General features: G+C 36.4%; 1 protein-coding gene across 2 annotated transcripts in view; it reads left to right on the top strand.

The window, feature by feature from the left end:
* The window catches only part of KCNT2 (potassium sodium-activated channel subfamily T member 2), a 284,885-nt gene that overhangs the window by 157,306 nt on the left and 112,456 nt on the right, over positions 1–15,123 (top strand). For both annotated transcript variants that reach the window (XM_006193725.3, XM_006193726.3), the window contains exon 13: positions 4,978–5,086. In XM_006193725.3, coding sequence (XP_006193787.1) covers positions 4,978–5,086 — 109 coding nt within the window. The remainder of the gene's footprint in view (positions 1–4,977; positions 5,087–15,123) is intronic.

Here is a 15,123-nt window from a genome sequence, read left to right as displayed (position 1 = left end):
CCAGAAATAACTTTTGGGAAATTCTTGACAGATGATCATTACTGGGTTTCAGTTACATGCTTTCCAGATAGCCAAAACTTTTTATGAATGACTTTAATTATTACTCATTTGGCATTTGTCAGTGAGTTTTATGATACCTTGAGACACTGTGGTCATAACTTTGTTAAGGAGAATAAGGAGATCAGGGAGACTCAGGGGGGTGGCAGCCTGGAGTGGGGTTTGGTGTTGAGGGCGGATTCCTCCAGAACCTGGGGAGGGACTTAAATAAGCAAAAGACACTGTTTAAGGGACGTAGGGCTCTGAATAAATGACTGGAACTCAGGCCAACAAGCACTAGAAAACAATCCAGGATTTTAACTCCAAGAAGCATAGTACAAAATAGATTCTATCTCTCAACAGGGGAAGACAGAAAGGAGACATTTGAACTGATTATGGTTGACTTGGTGCTGAGTCTCAGAATTTCTGGCTACATTCTGATAATACGTTATACCTGGGAATTCAGACAGGCAGTCGGGTTTTTGCCATTATACGTTAGTAAGAATTAGTGCGCTCTCAGAAACCAGAGTAGGATTAAAATCCCCGAGAGATCATTGTTAAAAGCAAGGAAGTACAAGTAAGAGCAAATTTATTTACAAATTTACTGTTTACTTCTTTTTTAATAGACTTGATTTTTTTTTTAAGTTTGGGGTTTACAGAAAAATGGAGCCAGAAATATAGAGGGTTTTTATGTCTGTGACCTCCCCCCAATTTCCCATGTTATTAATATCTTGCATTAATGTGGTACATTTGTGATGCGATTGATGAGCAAATATTGATAAATTATTATTACCTAAAGTTCATAGTTTACATTAGGGTTCACTCTTTCTGTTGTACATTCTGTGGCTTTTGACACATGTGTACGTATCTGCCATTACAATTTCATGCAGCAAAGTTTCACTGCCCTAAAAATCTCCTGTACCCCACCTGTTCACCCCTCCCCCACCCCCCACTCCACCAAGCCCCTACCAACCACCGAACTTTTTACTTTTTCTACTGTTACCTTTTCCAGATACCATATAGTTGGAGTCATACAGTACATAGCCTTTTCAGATTGTCTCTTTTCAGTTAGCAATATGCATTTGAGTTTCCTTTGAGTTTCCTCTATGTTTTTTCATGGCTTGACGGCTCATTTCTTTTTATTGTTGATAAATATTCCATTGACTGGACGTTTGTTTATTCAGTCCCCTACTGAAGAACGTCTTGGTTATGTCCTTTATTCAGTTATGAATAAAGTTACTGTAAACATTCAAATGCAGGCTTTTGTGTGGATAAGTCATTTGGGTAAATGCCAAGGGGTTTAATTGCTGGATTGTTTGGTCAGAATATGTTTAGTTTTGTAAGTAGCTGCGACTGTCTTCCAAAGTGCCGGTGCTGTCTTGCATTCCCACGAGCCATAAATGAGACTTCCTGCTGCTCCACCTCCTCACCAGTGAGTGGTGTTGTCACTGCTTTGGATCTGAGTCATTCTAGTAGGTAGGTTGTGGTGTTTCATTGTCCTAATTTGCAGCTCTTAATGACACAGGATGTTGAGCATCTTTCCATGTGCTTATTTGTCACCCGTGCTTGGTTTTGGGTGAGGTGCCTTTTCAGATCTTTTGCCCATTTTTAAATTGTGTCGTTTTCTTATTATTGTCTACTTCTTTTATCCTGTCAGTAACTTTATATTTAAAATGCATTTCTTCTTATAGCTTATAGATGAATCTTTTTGTCTTTTTTTGGATCTTCTTTATGTTTCAGAATGTTTGGTCCATTAACATTTCATGTCATCCTTCATGTGGTTGGATGTAAGTCTAACCACATTGTTTTCTGTTTCTTTCCCACTGACTTTTGTTCCTATTTCCTCTTTTCTACTCTTTTAAAAAATAATTTGACTTTTTTTTTTGGAATTCGTGTTAATATACTTATTGGCTTTTTAAAAGTGCCTTTTGAATTTTTTTTGGTGACTGTCCGAGGGACTACCCTACACTTCACTTGCTTTTTATAGTCTAATTCAGTGAACATTATACCACTTTCTAAAATGAGGCCCTTTGCTTTCTCTTCTGCTGGCCTGTCTGCTGGGGTTGTCAGGCGTCAGTTATCTCCATGGCTTTAAAACCCCACAAGATAATACTGATTTACATCAAAGTGTCCTGCCTTTGTTTTCCTCTAAGAGTTTTATGGTTTCTAGTCTTACATTTAGGTCTTGGATTCACTTTGAGTTTATTTTTGTATATAGTGTTGGAGGCTGTTCTGATGTCTTTCTTTTGCTTGTAGCTGTCCAGTCTCCCCAGCATTGCTTATTGATGAAACCTTCTTTTCTCCATTGTATATCTTTGCCTCCTTTATCATAAATTAGTTGACCATAAATGTGTGGGTTTACTTCTGGGCTTTCTATTCTGTTCTATTGATCTATATGTCTGTTGGGGGGGTATTACCATACTGTTTTGATTACTGTAGCTTTGTAGTATAGCCTAAAGTCAGGGAACCTCATTCCTTCAGCTTCGATTTTCCTCAAGATTTTTTTTTGGTTTTATGAGGTCTTTTGTGTTTCCATACAAATTTTAAAGTTGTTTGTTCTGGTTCTGTGAAAAATGTCATCGGTATTTTGATAGGGATTGCATTGAATCTATAGATTGCCTTGGGTCATGTGGTCATTTTAACATTAATTCTTCCAATTCAGGACCATGGAATATCTTTACATTTGTTTGTGTTTTTTCCCCAATATCTTTTCATCAAAAAAGAGTTTTCCATGTATGGGTCTATTACTTCCTTATTTGGTTTACTCCTAGGAATTTTATTCTTTTTGATGCAATGGTAAATGGGTTTAGTTTCTTAATTTCTCCTTCTGATAGTTCATTGTTAGTATATAGAAAAGCAACAGATTTCTGCATATTAATTTGTACCCTGCAACTTTGCCAAATTCACTGATAAGCTCTAGTAGTTATCGGTGGTGTGTTTAGGGTTTTCTGTGTATAGAGTTATGTCATCTACAAAGAGTGACAGTTTTACCTCTTTCTTTCCAATTTTGATTCCTTTTATTTCTTTTTCTTGCCTGACTGCTGTGGCTAGAGGACATGCAGATGGTCAAAAAGTACGTGAAAAACTGCTCAACAACACTAATCATTAGGGGAACACAAAGCAAAACCACAATGAGCTATCACCTCACAGTTGTCAGAATAGCTATGATGAAAAAGAGCACAGACAGCAAATGTTGGCAAGGATATGAAGAAAAGGTAACCGCTATACACTGTTGGTGGGAATGTAAATTGGTGTAACCATTGTGGAAAACAGTATGGAGATTTCTTAAAAAACTAGAAATAGAACTACCATATGACCCAGCTATTCCACGCCTAGGTATATATCAAAAACAAACAAACAAACAAACAACAACCCCAAACTCTAATTTGAAAAGCTGCATTCACATCATTGTTCGTAGCAGCATTTTTCACAATTGTCAAGATATGTAAGCAACCTAAGTGTCTATCATCAAATGAATGGGTAAAGAAGATGTGTATATACGTGTATACATACATATAACACAATGGAATACTACTCAGCTATTTAAAAAAATGATATTTTGCCATTTGCAACAACATGGATAGACTTGAAGGATATTATGCTAAGTGAAATGTCAGACAAAGAAAGACAAATACTGTATGATATCACTTAATCTAAAAATATAACAAAGTAGTGAATATAACAAAAAAACAAATTAGTGGTACCCAGTGGGGAGAGGGAAGTAGGGCAGGGGCAATATTGGGGTAGGGGATTAAGAGGTACAAACTGCTATATATAAAATAAGCTACAAGGATATATTGTACAACACGGGAAATATAGCCAATATTTTATAATAACCATAAATGGAATATAACCTTTAAAAATTATGAATTGTTATGTTTTATACTTATAGCTTATATAATATTGTACATCAGCTGTATTTCAATTAAAAAAATAAAATGTATTGGCTAACTGGGTGGCATGTTTCTCTAACATGGTCAGCTTCTTGTAGCCAAGGGTTCTGCATCCTAGAATTCAACCAACTGTAACTCAGAAATATTGGGGGAAAAAAATTCCTGAAATTTCCAAAAAGCAAACTTGAATTTGATGCCACCTGGCAACTATTTACATAGCATTTACATTGCATTAAATATTATAAGTAATCTAGAGATGATTTAAAGTGTATGAGAGGAGGTGCATAGATTGTACGCAAGTGCTAGCCATTTGTTTAAAGGACTCGAGCATCCTTGTATTTTGTTATCCACAGGGAGTCCTGGAAACTGAGGGACAACTGCAATTTGCTTTGATTTATTCAGTTAATTAAGTAATAATTTATGGGGTGACACTATGTAAAATTTCATGTTAAGCATGATTTTCACTACCTTTCTCAGTCTTAGCGTCTTTTATGAAAAACTTTTTTTGTTTTTTTTTTTTTTGTATCTGAGAGTTATTGATTTCTTCCAACACAGACACATAAGCATGCACATGCAGAATCAAAATCCTTTTATTTTTTCGGTTATATAAATAAGTAAGAAATGTATTTTCCTCACATATGGTCACTACAGCCATTCTCCCTTTACCAACCTTTCTAAGGTTGTTAAAATTATTATAAGTCCCTATTTTCCCCCCTGGAAACTGTTATTACATGCAGTCAGGTGTGCTGCATTTCTGAAGGTTTCTGCCCCTCGAGTATTTCCTGGGAAAATTATTTTTAAGCTTATCAAGAGACTTCCATTGTAATATCTGCTGATTTTCTAAGTGCTGATAATTAGCGCTGCTTGAATTAAATGCTTTTGCTCTCTTTTATAGAAATAATAATTACCTTTAAAAGTAAGACCTCACAATGAATTATTATCATGTCTCATTTTCAACTGCGGATGTGACCATTTTACACACTGATTGATGAATTTTGCTTTGTATGCTATACTTGTTTCAACTTACCTCATGATGTTATCATTTCAGGACCACCAAACAATTTTGAGAGCATGGGCTGTAAAAGATTTTGCTCCAAATTGCCCTTTGTACGTCCAGATCTTAAAGCCTGAAAATAAATTCCATATCAAATTTGCTGGTAAGTTTGGCCTCGAATGAGATCCTTTAAATTTTGTCAAATCCCCGTTGTGACTGTAAGACTTATGTCTCTGAAGTTAGTGGTAACTTCTTCTATTCATGTTTCTATAGGACAGAAAGATTTTCTTTTTATCATCTACTTGTTATAAGAGAACTTATTCCTTTTAAAATGAGAATCTTTGTGGTGAATCTCTTCTTTTTTTATAAAACTTGGTGATTTTAGTAACTGAACTCACTGGATGCCTTAGTAAGCATGAATAGATAAGCCATGATGGTCGTGTACAGCATACAGACGTAGGTTTCAAGTATTGTTTCTATTACGTTATACTTAACGTTTACATATAGATAGATAATACTTTGCTGTAGATGTATTTTATATACATTCTTACCACACAACAGAGAAATATATTAAAATGTATTCAGGTGTTTTAAATAGATTTAATTTGGGGGTAGACTTTGAAAAAAATTTTTAAAAAAGAGACGTGGATTTTGCATAGAGGAGGCACTGCTTTTAAAATAATTATTCACATGAGATCATACTTTAAAGTGTTAGAAAATTGAACAGTAAAATGGTACTTTATTTTTTTCTTAAATGCTTCTGTAGAAACTAATTTTGATCCAGTTAGTAATTTATACAATTTTTTTCAAATATTAAGAATCTTTTTTAAAAAATTTCACCTTAATAGTCTAAGACTTCAGAAGTCATTAAAAGGTACATCATTTTAAGTATGTGCTTGCAAAAGGTACTTCCTTCAGATGTGTTCACATTATCTTAAAATGCTTACCTATTAGTATACGATATTTAAATGCAAAATTATAGACACTAAGAAATTTTAAAATAATAACAAGAGAACCATGAAATGATTGGGATTCAATTTGCTCTGTCTCTCATCTTTTAGCCTTGCTACTAATGATGTCACTTTTCTCTAAAAATCTATAGGAAACAGCTTAAAGCAAGGACTCTCAACTTTGGTGGCATTTTAGAAACTGTTTTGAAGATTTTTTTTTTTAAGTACTAATCAGTGATTCTGACTTAAATGGTTTCAGATAGTGCCAGGGCTTCTTTAAGCCTGTTTCCTACATCAAAAATGAAAAATAACATTACTTCCTTTGTAGAAGCTGTTTTGAAATTAAATGGAAAAATACATGTAAAATATTCCCTCTATTGCCAGTTATGTTTGTAATTAACATTCGAGAAATGCCGATTATTTATTTAAAAGACTTTTGTAATAAAGCTGCCTAATTTTTATTATTATTTAGGAAAAGGAATATTTTTACAAACGTTTCATACCTGATAATGACATGCTGTGATAACGTTTTTAGGAAGGTAATAATGGACACAGCACTAGTGAAAATTCTTAAAATATAAATTTAACTTCGAGTGCCACCACTTAGGATTTAGCTCAGCAAATTAGTATTCTGGCCGCAGTATTTTTCTCCTGTTAAATGGCCATGATAATATGATATCTCTATTCCATTGGTTAGAATTCGCAGAGAGGATTAAATCAGTAATCTCTGAAACATATTAGGTGTGCAGTAAATGGGTATTGAATATTGATCTTAAAACAATATGTAGTCTGGGAAGACAGTGTGTATTTTGAATGTGTCGTAACTAAACTTCAGAGCAAGTTTTAGTTCTTTTTCCCTTCTTTAGCATAGCCACTGATGTGCTTACAACAGGTAGATCAAACACACTGAAATAGTCTGAGTTTACAAACAAAAAATTACAACAGCTATTTGAAATGATTCTCTTTCACATTCTTATTTTGCTGTTATTTCGCTAAATCCTTTGAAATGCAGGAGCTATTTTAAAATTCTAACCCAATAGTTGATCTCAGTATTTCCTATTTAAGGCGTCTGCTGAAATTCCTTTTAGTAGTGTCTGTATTCTTTTATGGCTGTGATTACAACATCTCAAAGGAACTCTTTTTATGTTATGAAAAAGATGAAAGCACCCCAGTTTCATTAAAATGCCATAGAAACAGTTTGGGGTGATGTATGAGCCTCTCAGACCAATGTAGTATATTTTCTATCTCAGCATGAGGTTAAAAAGATTATGGATTTAACCCCTCAAACGGCAGTGCATCAGCTGTCATCTGGTTGGTGTGGTAGGTTGTTAAAATAATGGTCTCCAGTGAGCTGTGCTCCCCGGGTGTGTGTCCCATTGTGATTACACACTGCAGCTGATTCCATGAGGAGGCAAAATCTATTCCCCTGTCCTTTGAATACAGCTTGTCCTGTGACTTGTGTTTTACCAACGTACTGTGACAAAAGCTACGTTGTGTGACTTCAAAACTAAGCTTTAAAAGGCCATGCAACCTCTGCTGGCCTCTCATTGGAACACTTCCCAGACACTGCATGTGAAGAATTCCGATTTAGTCTTCCCAAGGATGAAACATCCCATGGAAAGTGAGGTCCCCCATCCCAGGCACCCCAGCTCCTTAGCTGCTGGCTTCCCCATCGGCCAACCCAAGAAATCATGCTGACCTCCAGAATGTTGAGAAATAAGATATTGATTGCTTTAAGTCACTAAGTTTTGAAGTAATTTGGTATGTGGCAATAAATAACCAATATTGTTTGTAATAAAATAAGAGTTGCTTTAATCTGAAATCATATTTATTTGATAATGTTCATTATATTTTTGACCTTATAGTGTCATGACTATTAAATAGCATTACACCAGTTATCACAAGATATAAAATAAGATATTTTTATTTTCATTAATTTAATTACCTTCTTCAATTCACCTTAAATTATAGAACTTCCACCATGACTGTAATCAATATATATTTTTAAAAGTAAATCAGTCTTTTTAAAAGGTGAAGAGGAGAAACTCCAAAATGCAACTTATAAATATTTACAATATTAGAAAGCAAAAACAATGTACAATCTAGTAACTATTACTTTATGCAGATCTACCATTTATACCATTTATGGATTGTTTTCTCCCCCCAGAAATGACTGTAGGTATTCATTAAAGTAAATAATGGAATTGTTACACTGTTATTTGAATGGATTATTATAAGAATTATTATAGTATAAGTATAATTAAAATAATCTTCTACACTTCGATCAGATTCACAGAAGAAAAGTCCCTATGGACATGATTTCAGGGATAGAAAAGATACCCTTACTCCAGTCAGCAAGGGAGGGTGGTAAAATAGGAAGCCTGGAGCTACAAAGAACAAAATCCTCAGCTGAACGATAGTTACAATGAGAGATTTCTGAATATAAGCCCAGGTATGCGGCAATACTACACATTACGGTGAGATTCAAGTAAAATAAAAATGTATGTCACAGATAATTTGATTATTTTAATCACCACAGATTTCCTAGAAGAAAATAAACTCAAATTGGTTCATAGGAAAACAATGCTTCCTTTCGGCAGTTTGTCCTTTTTATAATACGTTTGTCAAAGGAAAGAGATGCACATCGCTAGTGCTGGAGTGAGGCGGGGCCTCGGTCAGGTCTGAGTTCCTCTGTAGGAGAACTGCGTGGCCTTGGACCTCTTCGTCTCTCAGGCTTGAGTTCTTCAATATGTGAAGTGAGGGTGGTGAGAGAGACGACCCCACAGGGTTGTTATAATGAAAAAAACAATACTCAAAAGAACATCAGCCAAGAGTGATGAGGACCTATCAAGGTGATGATTGTCATGAATCTTAGGAGCCTATTTCTTATCTTCCTACAAGACTGCATTGTCTTTGCTTCCAGGAAAAGTAAGTGAGGGATCTGCTTGAAGCTTTCAAAAGAGCTTGTTACGGACGTTCAAAGAGTGCGTAATTTTCAGCTTGAACATATCTTCCAGAGAGTAGAAACAGAAAGACCCAACTCTTTTTATGAGATTATAGCCTTGATACAAAACTCATTAAACAGAGTATGGGACATGATAGACAGAGACCAATTTAATTGATTAACCTAGTTGGAAAAGTATATAAAATATACTAGCAAAACAAAGTAATGTATTTAAAAAATAATATATCATCACCACGTTGAAATTATTCTAGAAACAGATCATCATTTTAAAGGAGAAGATATTCTCATCATTTCAATGGATATAAAAAAAAGCATTTGAGAGAGAATTCAACATCCATTCAAAATACTAAAAGAGAAAAAGAAAGAAAAAGACATTAGAAAGGTGCAAGTAAAGAATGTATTTTAAAAAATATTTTTATTGTAAAATCTAACATATAAGAAACCACATAAAACAAATATATAAGTTAACCAATTTTTACAAGAGAAACAGCCTTATAGCCACCACCCAGGTTTAAAAAAAATAGAATTTTGTTGTCCACCTACCATATTCAAAATCCCTTCCCTCTGCTCAAAAGTAATCATAGAAGAACTTCTTAACCTAAAGCAAGTTATCTACAAAATAACCTATAGGAAAAAAAAATTAATGATCATATATTGAAAGTCTGTTTTTAAGATTAGGTGCAAACAAGGTTGCCTACTGAAGCCACTGTTACTCAGCATTGTCCTGGAAATCCGAAGGAGTCAGTAAGGCTGTCAGAATAAATAAAATGAGTAAGCATCGGAAAAAGAGGAATAAAATTGCACTTTTCCACACATCATAAGATTCTCTAAAAAGAAAATTCAAAATAATTTCCTTTTTTTCCCTATAATGCCTTTTCCTAAGGGGAGCTCACCCATTTATATGGTTTCCAAAATTAAATCTCTCCCTCAATATCCGCAAGGAACTCCTGTCTTGTACCTCTAACTGAATAGTCAGTCTCTCCTTTTAGGTTTCTAATAACGGTCTCAAAATTAAGATGTCTAGAGATAGTTCCTGATTTTCTGCGACCCGAAGTCTGTTTCTCCCCGATTCTCCCCGGCGGCACTGTCTGCTTAGAACTCAAACCGAAACCCCTGGTCCATCCTCCATCCTTTGCGCACACAAACCACCAAGTGCTGAGGGCCGCGCTCCCCGAGTGTCTCAGGCTACTCCAGAACTCTCCCTTTCCCCTTTCCCCGGGCTTTCACAGGTTGTATCTGTGAGCTTATCGCGGCTCTCCACGTTTTCCCGGCACGTTTGCGGTGACGGTTGTCATTTGTGAGTTGTCGTAGGCAGCGCATCTTCAGACTTCCAATGTCAGCCTCATCTCACTTGGTTCCTCCTTCTGGCGGCCAATATTCTTTTATGTCTTTGTTATTTTTAAAAGACTCCGGTGGGTTATTTTTGTCAACCTCTGTAGATGAAAAATTGAATGGAAATATAGCTCTGGTTATGTTACATCTCCTTTTCAGGGAGGCGTATTTTTGTCAATACGCTCCTATTTTAGAAGTAGCAGTTGGTACTGAAGCATAGGAAGAAGTAAAGGCAGTGGTCCCTAACTATGACTGATGTGAAACGTGGTTTTAGAACATCCTGTACTCTGTCAGCCTCCTGTGGGATTAGCAATTCCAGGAAAGCCTCTCCCAGGTCAAGTATCTTATCTGAAATTTCCTGGAAAAAAAGATTATGCCTCCACATCGTTGGGCCCTTCATAAACTGTGTCCTTAGTGACCAAACCGTGATGAGAAAGGCAAAACGTTACAGTGGTTCAGTGTTCGGATGCGTATCTGTAGCCCAAATTTTAATCGGAAGAGAACCAAACCTGTATCTTTTTCTTCACTCTGCATTCTGAAACTCATTAGAAGAAAACACACAAAATGAAGCAAATGGGCAAGAAAAAAATTGTACTTTACTAGGAAAAGAACTTCTTAACAGAAAAGCCTTGAATGAACTCAAAGAATGAACTGCACTCTCCAATTTGTCAGTTGAATCAAAAAATTTACTGTTTGTCTCCTAGTCAGTTGAAATTACTTATAAAACCAGTGGGAGATTAGTCCCTGTTATATGATTTAATTAACTGCTAAATTTAGGTTACCACTCTCCACTCCCCCTGCTAAATGAAGTGTTATGTCATTTGTGACTATTCAATTCCCTTTCTTTTGTCAACTAATTTTCTTTCAATTACTGGGTCCTCTGAAAATCTCCCACTTCATTTTGACAAACGTAAGAAGACATAAAAAACAAACTGGTAAATTTTTACCCACAAGTAGGAGTGAAGAATGTAAAAATCAGTTTGTAAAGAAACTTGTAAGTGTAAAGAATGTGAAACTCAGTTTGCAAATGAATTTGTGAATTTTCTATGAATTTTATTTCCCTTTGATTATGATATTTCCAAAGTAACAGATTTGAATTAAAGTTCGTGAATGAAAGGAAGAATCAGACCACAATAGTAACGTGTTGAATGAATGGAATACTTTCTACTTCACAACTAAAGCATGCCTGGAAGAATGATTCACGAAACTAGAACTGTAGGAGTGAGTTCTAGGAAATTAAAAAAAAAAAAAAAAGGTTTTAATTGCAAAAAAGTTAAAATGGGCAAAAGTAAATACTCAACAAGACTCTGCAAACATATTTTTCTTATAGTAGATGGTCATGGACAACTACCACTATAAAAACAATATTGTTTAAAACACACACACACACCCCTTGGAGAAATGATTTAATTAAAAGTATAGCCACCATGAAGTTTTTAACTGAAGCACCAGAAATTCCAGTGCCTCAATTTTTCCTCCCAAAAATGAGAGTGGAAAAATATTTTCAAGCAATATAAATATTGGAAATTATCTTAGCTGTTTCTAAATAACATATGTATGTGCAAGGCTTGGCTTGCACCAAATGGTGAGGTGCGAGCTTTTCATGCTGAATAATTTCTTCACTTCCCATGTAACACCCACATAGACACCATGTGAAACTTCACTCTTACAACCTACTTAAGAACATAATGCTTTGAATTCTTGTATTTTCAAAAGATAAATTACCAAAACTTTGAAAAGTCTCTATTTTTAGGTAGAACTATTTTCTTTTTGATTTTTGTCTTACTGTGGAGATTATCAGAAACCACTTATGACCATGTTCAAACACAGCGCAATTTGGAATCTAATTTTTTTTGTCCTTCCTCACTATTTTTTACTTTGCAAAAAATCAAACATGCACAGTTTGAAAAGTATGCAATGAAAACCTGTATTCCCCCATTTACATTCAACAATGAACATTTTTTCACATTTGCTTCATCTCTTCTGTGTGGATACACACACATACAAAGACACACTTTTTTACGTAAGCCTGCTTTTCCTAAGAATGACATTCTGCTACATACCCAAGGTAGCATTTTCACCCCTAAGAGGTGAGAATCAATTTTTTATTTTTCATTGCATTTGCTTTTATATTTTTAAATTTTTTATTGAAATAATTTTAGATTTACGGAAGAGTAAATTCCTGCTTACCCTTTCCCATCACATACCTTACTGGAATATTAACTTCTTACATAGCCATGACCCATTTAATCAAAATTAAAAAAAAAATTGAATGAATAATTTTTTAGTTAAATGTATCCTTATATTTTGTTCCTCCTAACAAAATATCAGTCACTTTTTTGTTTTTCCTTTTTGTGACTTTTGCACGTTTAATATATGGGCCAAACCGTATTTCCTGCTTGTTCTCTTTGACTTTTGATTAATTGCTCCTGACCACTAGGTATTCTGAGCCATTTTCTTGTGGACCATTTATAACTTAATTAACTTAAGGCATCTTTGTGTTTTCTCCATTAGTTTTCTTAGTTGTATATTTCTCAGAGACTCAATGTCATGCTTCTGAAAACCAGAGCAGCATATTTCTTCTGTCCTAGGGAAGTGCCTGGACAATCCTAGACCTATGACATTCAGTCTGTAGAGTAGTTTCCTGATGTCGGTGTTTTGTAAAGAAGAACAGTTATATCCTCTTCCACTCTCATTTACTTCTTCAAAACCTTTTTATGAGACTTGCTGTGAGCGATGAGCTGGTACAGGCACTAGTGGTGTATTGAATGTAATTGTCTATCCCAGTGGCAGGTGTTCTAATTTTTTTTTTAACCTCTATCCCTTTAATAACCAGGCAGCCAGTGTGACTTTACGTCCTGCCCAAGAATCCCCTTCCAACTGAGCTTAATCTTTCTACAGAGAGCTTCGGTTGCAACCTCGGGGCCCACCTCCCCAACCCTTGACGCCACCCATGTATATCAAACCTTGTGCATTCAGCTCTGTTCTGGTCTCACCAGATTTGGCTTGATGAGCTTAGTCAATCTGACGGCCCTATTTTAGGAAAAGTTTTCACGATGTGATAGGATATCCCCACTTCTGGAGTAGTTACTTCTGTACTGAAAAGAGTCTCTTAATTTTTAATCCTGGAAGAATGCGGTCCTAATACTAGGATGGCGAACAAGTGGAGATGGCAACTTTATGAGGGGATGTTGGTCTAATTTAACGTTGCTTCAACGCCTACTGTGTAAAAAAGTGCTATGCACACAGATGCGCAGCCGTGTGTGTGTGTGTGTGTGTGTGTGTGTGTGTGTGTGTGTGATTGTGAATTAGGCTTTACTAAAGAATTGGAATGTTGTTGGAGAAGCAGTGAGAGACTAATGAAAATCTTAGGTAAAGGTACACAAATTTAAGTAGTTAACGAAGTAACTCCAGGGAAAGTGTGGCCTGCAGGGAAGAGGACATAAAGGACCTCATAGGGGTGATTATTTAGGAAGTTAGCACAGTCGCTCAAATGAGCGAGACTGAGCGATTGAACCAGAGTGGTGCTAATGGAAGTGGGGGGTGAGAACAGATCCATGAATCACTTCAGACATAATCTCCAGACTTAATCATCGGTTGACTGTGGGAACCACAGAGAAGTGAGAAATCATTTTATTTTATCTTTGCAATTTTCTGTCTCTTTTTCTATCTTCCCACATTTAATGTGAACTATATGAATAACAGTGAACGAATCCATTTGTGGTTGCTTGGATGTTCATTTAACTCCAGAATATGAGTTTCTTAAGTACTTTGGTAGCTCCAGGGACAAGCACAGGGCTCCACTCATAGTTTCTCTTTACTGTGTAGTTTACAGAGTGTATCATTAAAAACTTAAATGATCCGGTAAGAATGTTAAAAAGTAATATATAACTCAGTAAAATAAAAATATGTAAAAATATATGAAATAGCGAAAAGAAAAAAAAAACTCCAGTGTTTCCACTTCTGTGGGGGAAACCCAGTGCTCTCCTCCTGTGAGCCGCCTCTACTCTGCACACCCAACGCTGCACTTCTGACAACTGTGCTCACCAAGTGTGTGGGGTTTTTTCCCCCTGCACAAAGCAGTTCTCTGCTGCACCAGCTGAGTGTCCTACATTTCAACCAAATTCTGACACTGTCTATTCAAAGATAGAATCAGATCCCACAGGTTAAAGGCTCGGTCCCGTGAGACTCCCCCAGATGAGGAGATAAACTGAGGAGGGTCTGGGGGAGTCCTGAGCACAGGAGCTTCTGTCCCTGTGGAGTTGGGGTGCACTAGCCTCCGAGTGTGGATGTGCTCACCAAGCTGGAAGCTCCCCACGCCGCCTACTGTTGAGATTTTAGGAAGTTTCCTCAGAGAGGCATGACCAATTCTTAATTCCATTTCCAGCTCCTCTCCCCTCTCTGGAAGATGGGGGTGGAATCGAAAGTTCTGAGCCTCTGAGCACGGCTTGGTCTTTCTGGTGCCTGGTGCCCACCCAGGACCCATCCAGTAGTCCACCCAGGGTCACCTCGTTAGGACAGAAGAAGCTCCCAGGGCTCTCAGCAGTTAAGAATTTACAAGGGTTTTAGGAGCTCTGTGTCAGGGACTGGGGACAGAGACAAATATTAGAACAAGAGATGGTCCTAGTGATCTTATTACCCAGGAAATTGCACGGGTCTCAGGAGCTCTGTGTCAGGGACTGGGGACAGAGACCGATTTATATATATATACGCGCATTTCCCATGATCTCACAAACAGCTTTCAAATATACAAGTAATGTTCCATCATGATGTGGTAAGAAGGAATTCTGGAGGAGAAGGAATGACACAGGAAAAGAGGACCGGAAGTCTAAATACGGATCCCTGGCGGTTTTTCCTGCGTCATTCCATTTTCTTTTAGCAGTGCCATTCAAAACGTGTGTTCTTAGCATGCCACTCCAGAGGTCCTGTTGGGAACTGCTTGGTGGGACAGTA

This window comes from Camelus ferus, chromosome 23, assembly GCF_009834535.1.
Source record: "Camelus ferus isolate YT-003-E chromosome 23, BCGSAC_Cfer_1.0, whole genome shotgun sequence".
NCBI lineage: Eukaryota > Metazoa > Chordata > Mammalia > Artiodactyla > Camelidae > Camelus > Camelus ferus.
This window is presented reverse-complemented; position numbering and strand designations above follow the sequence as displayed.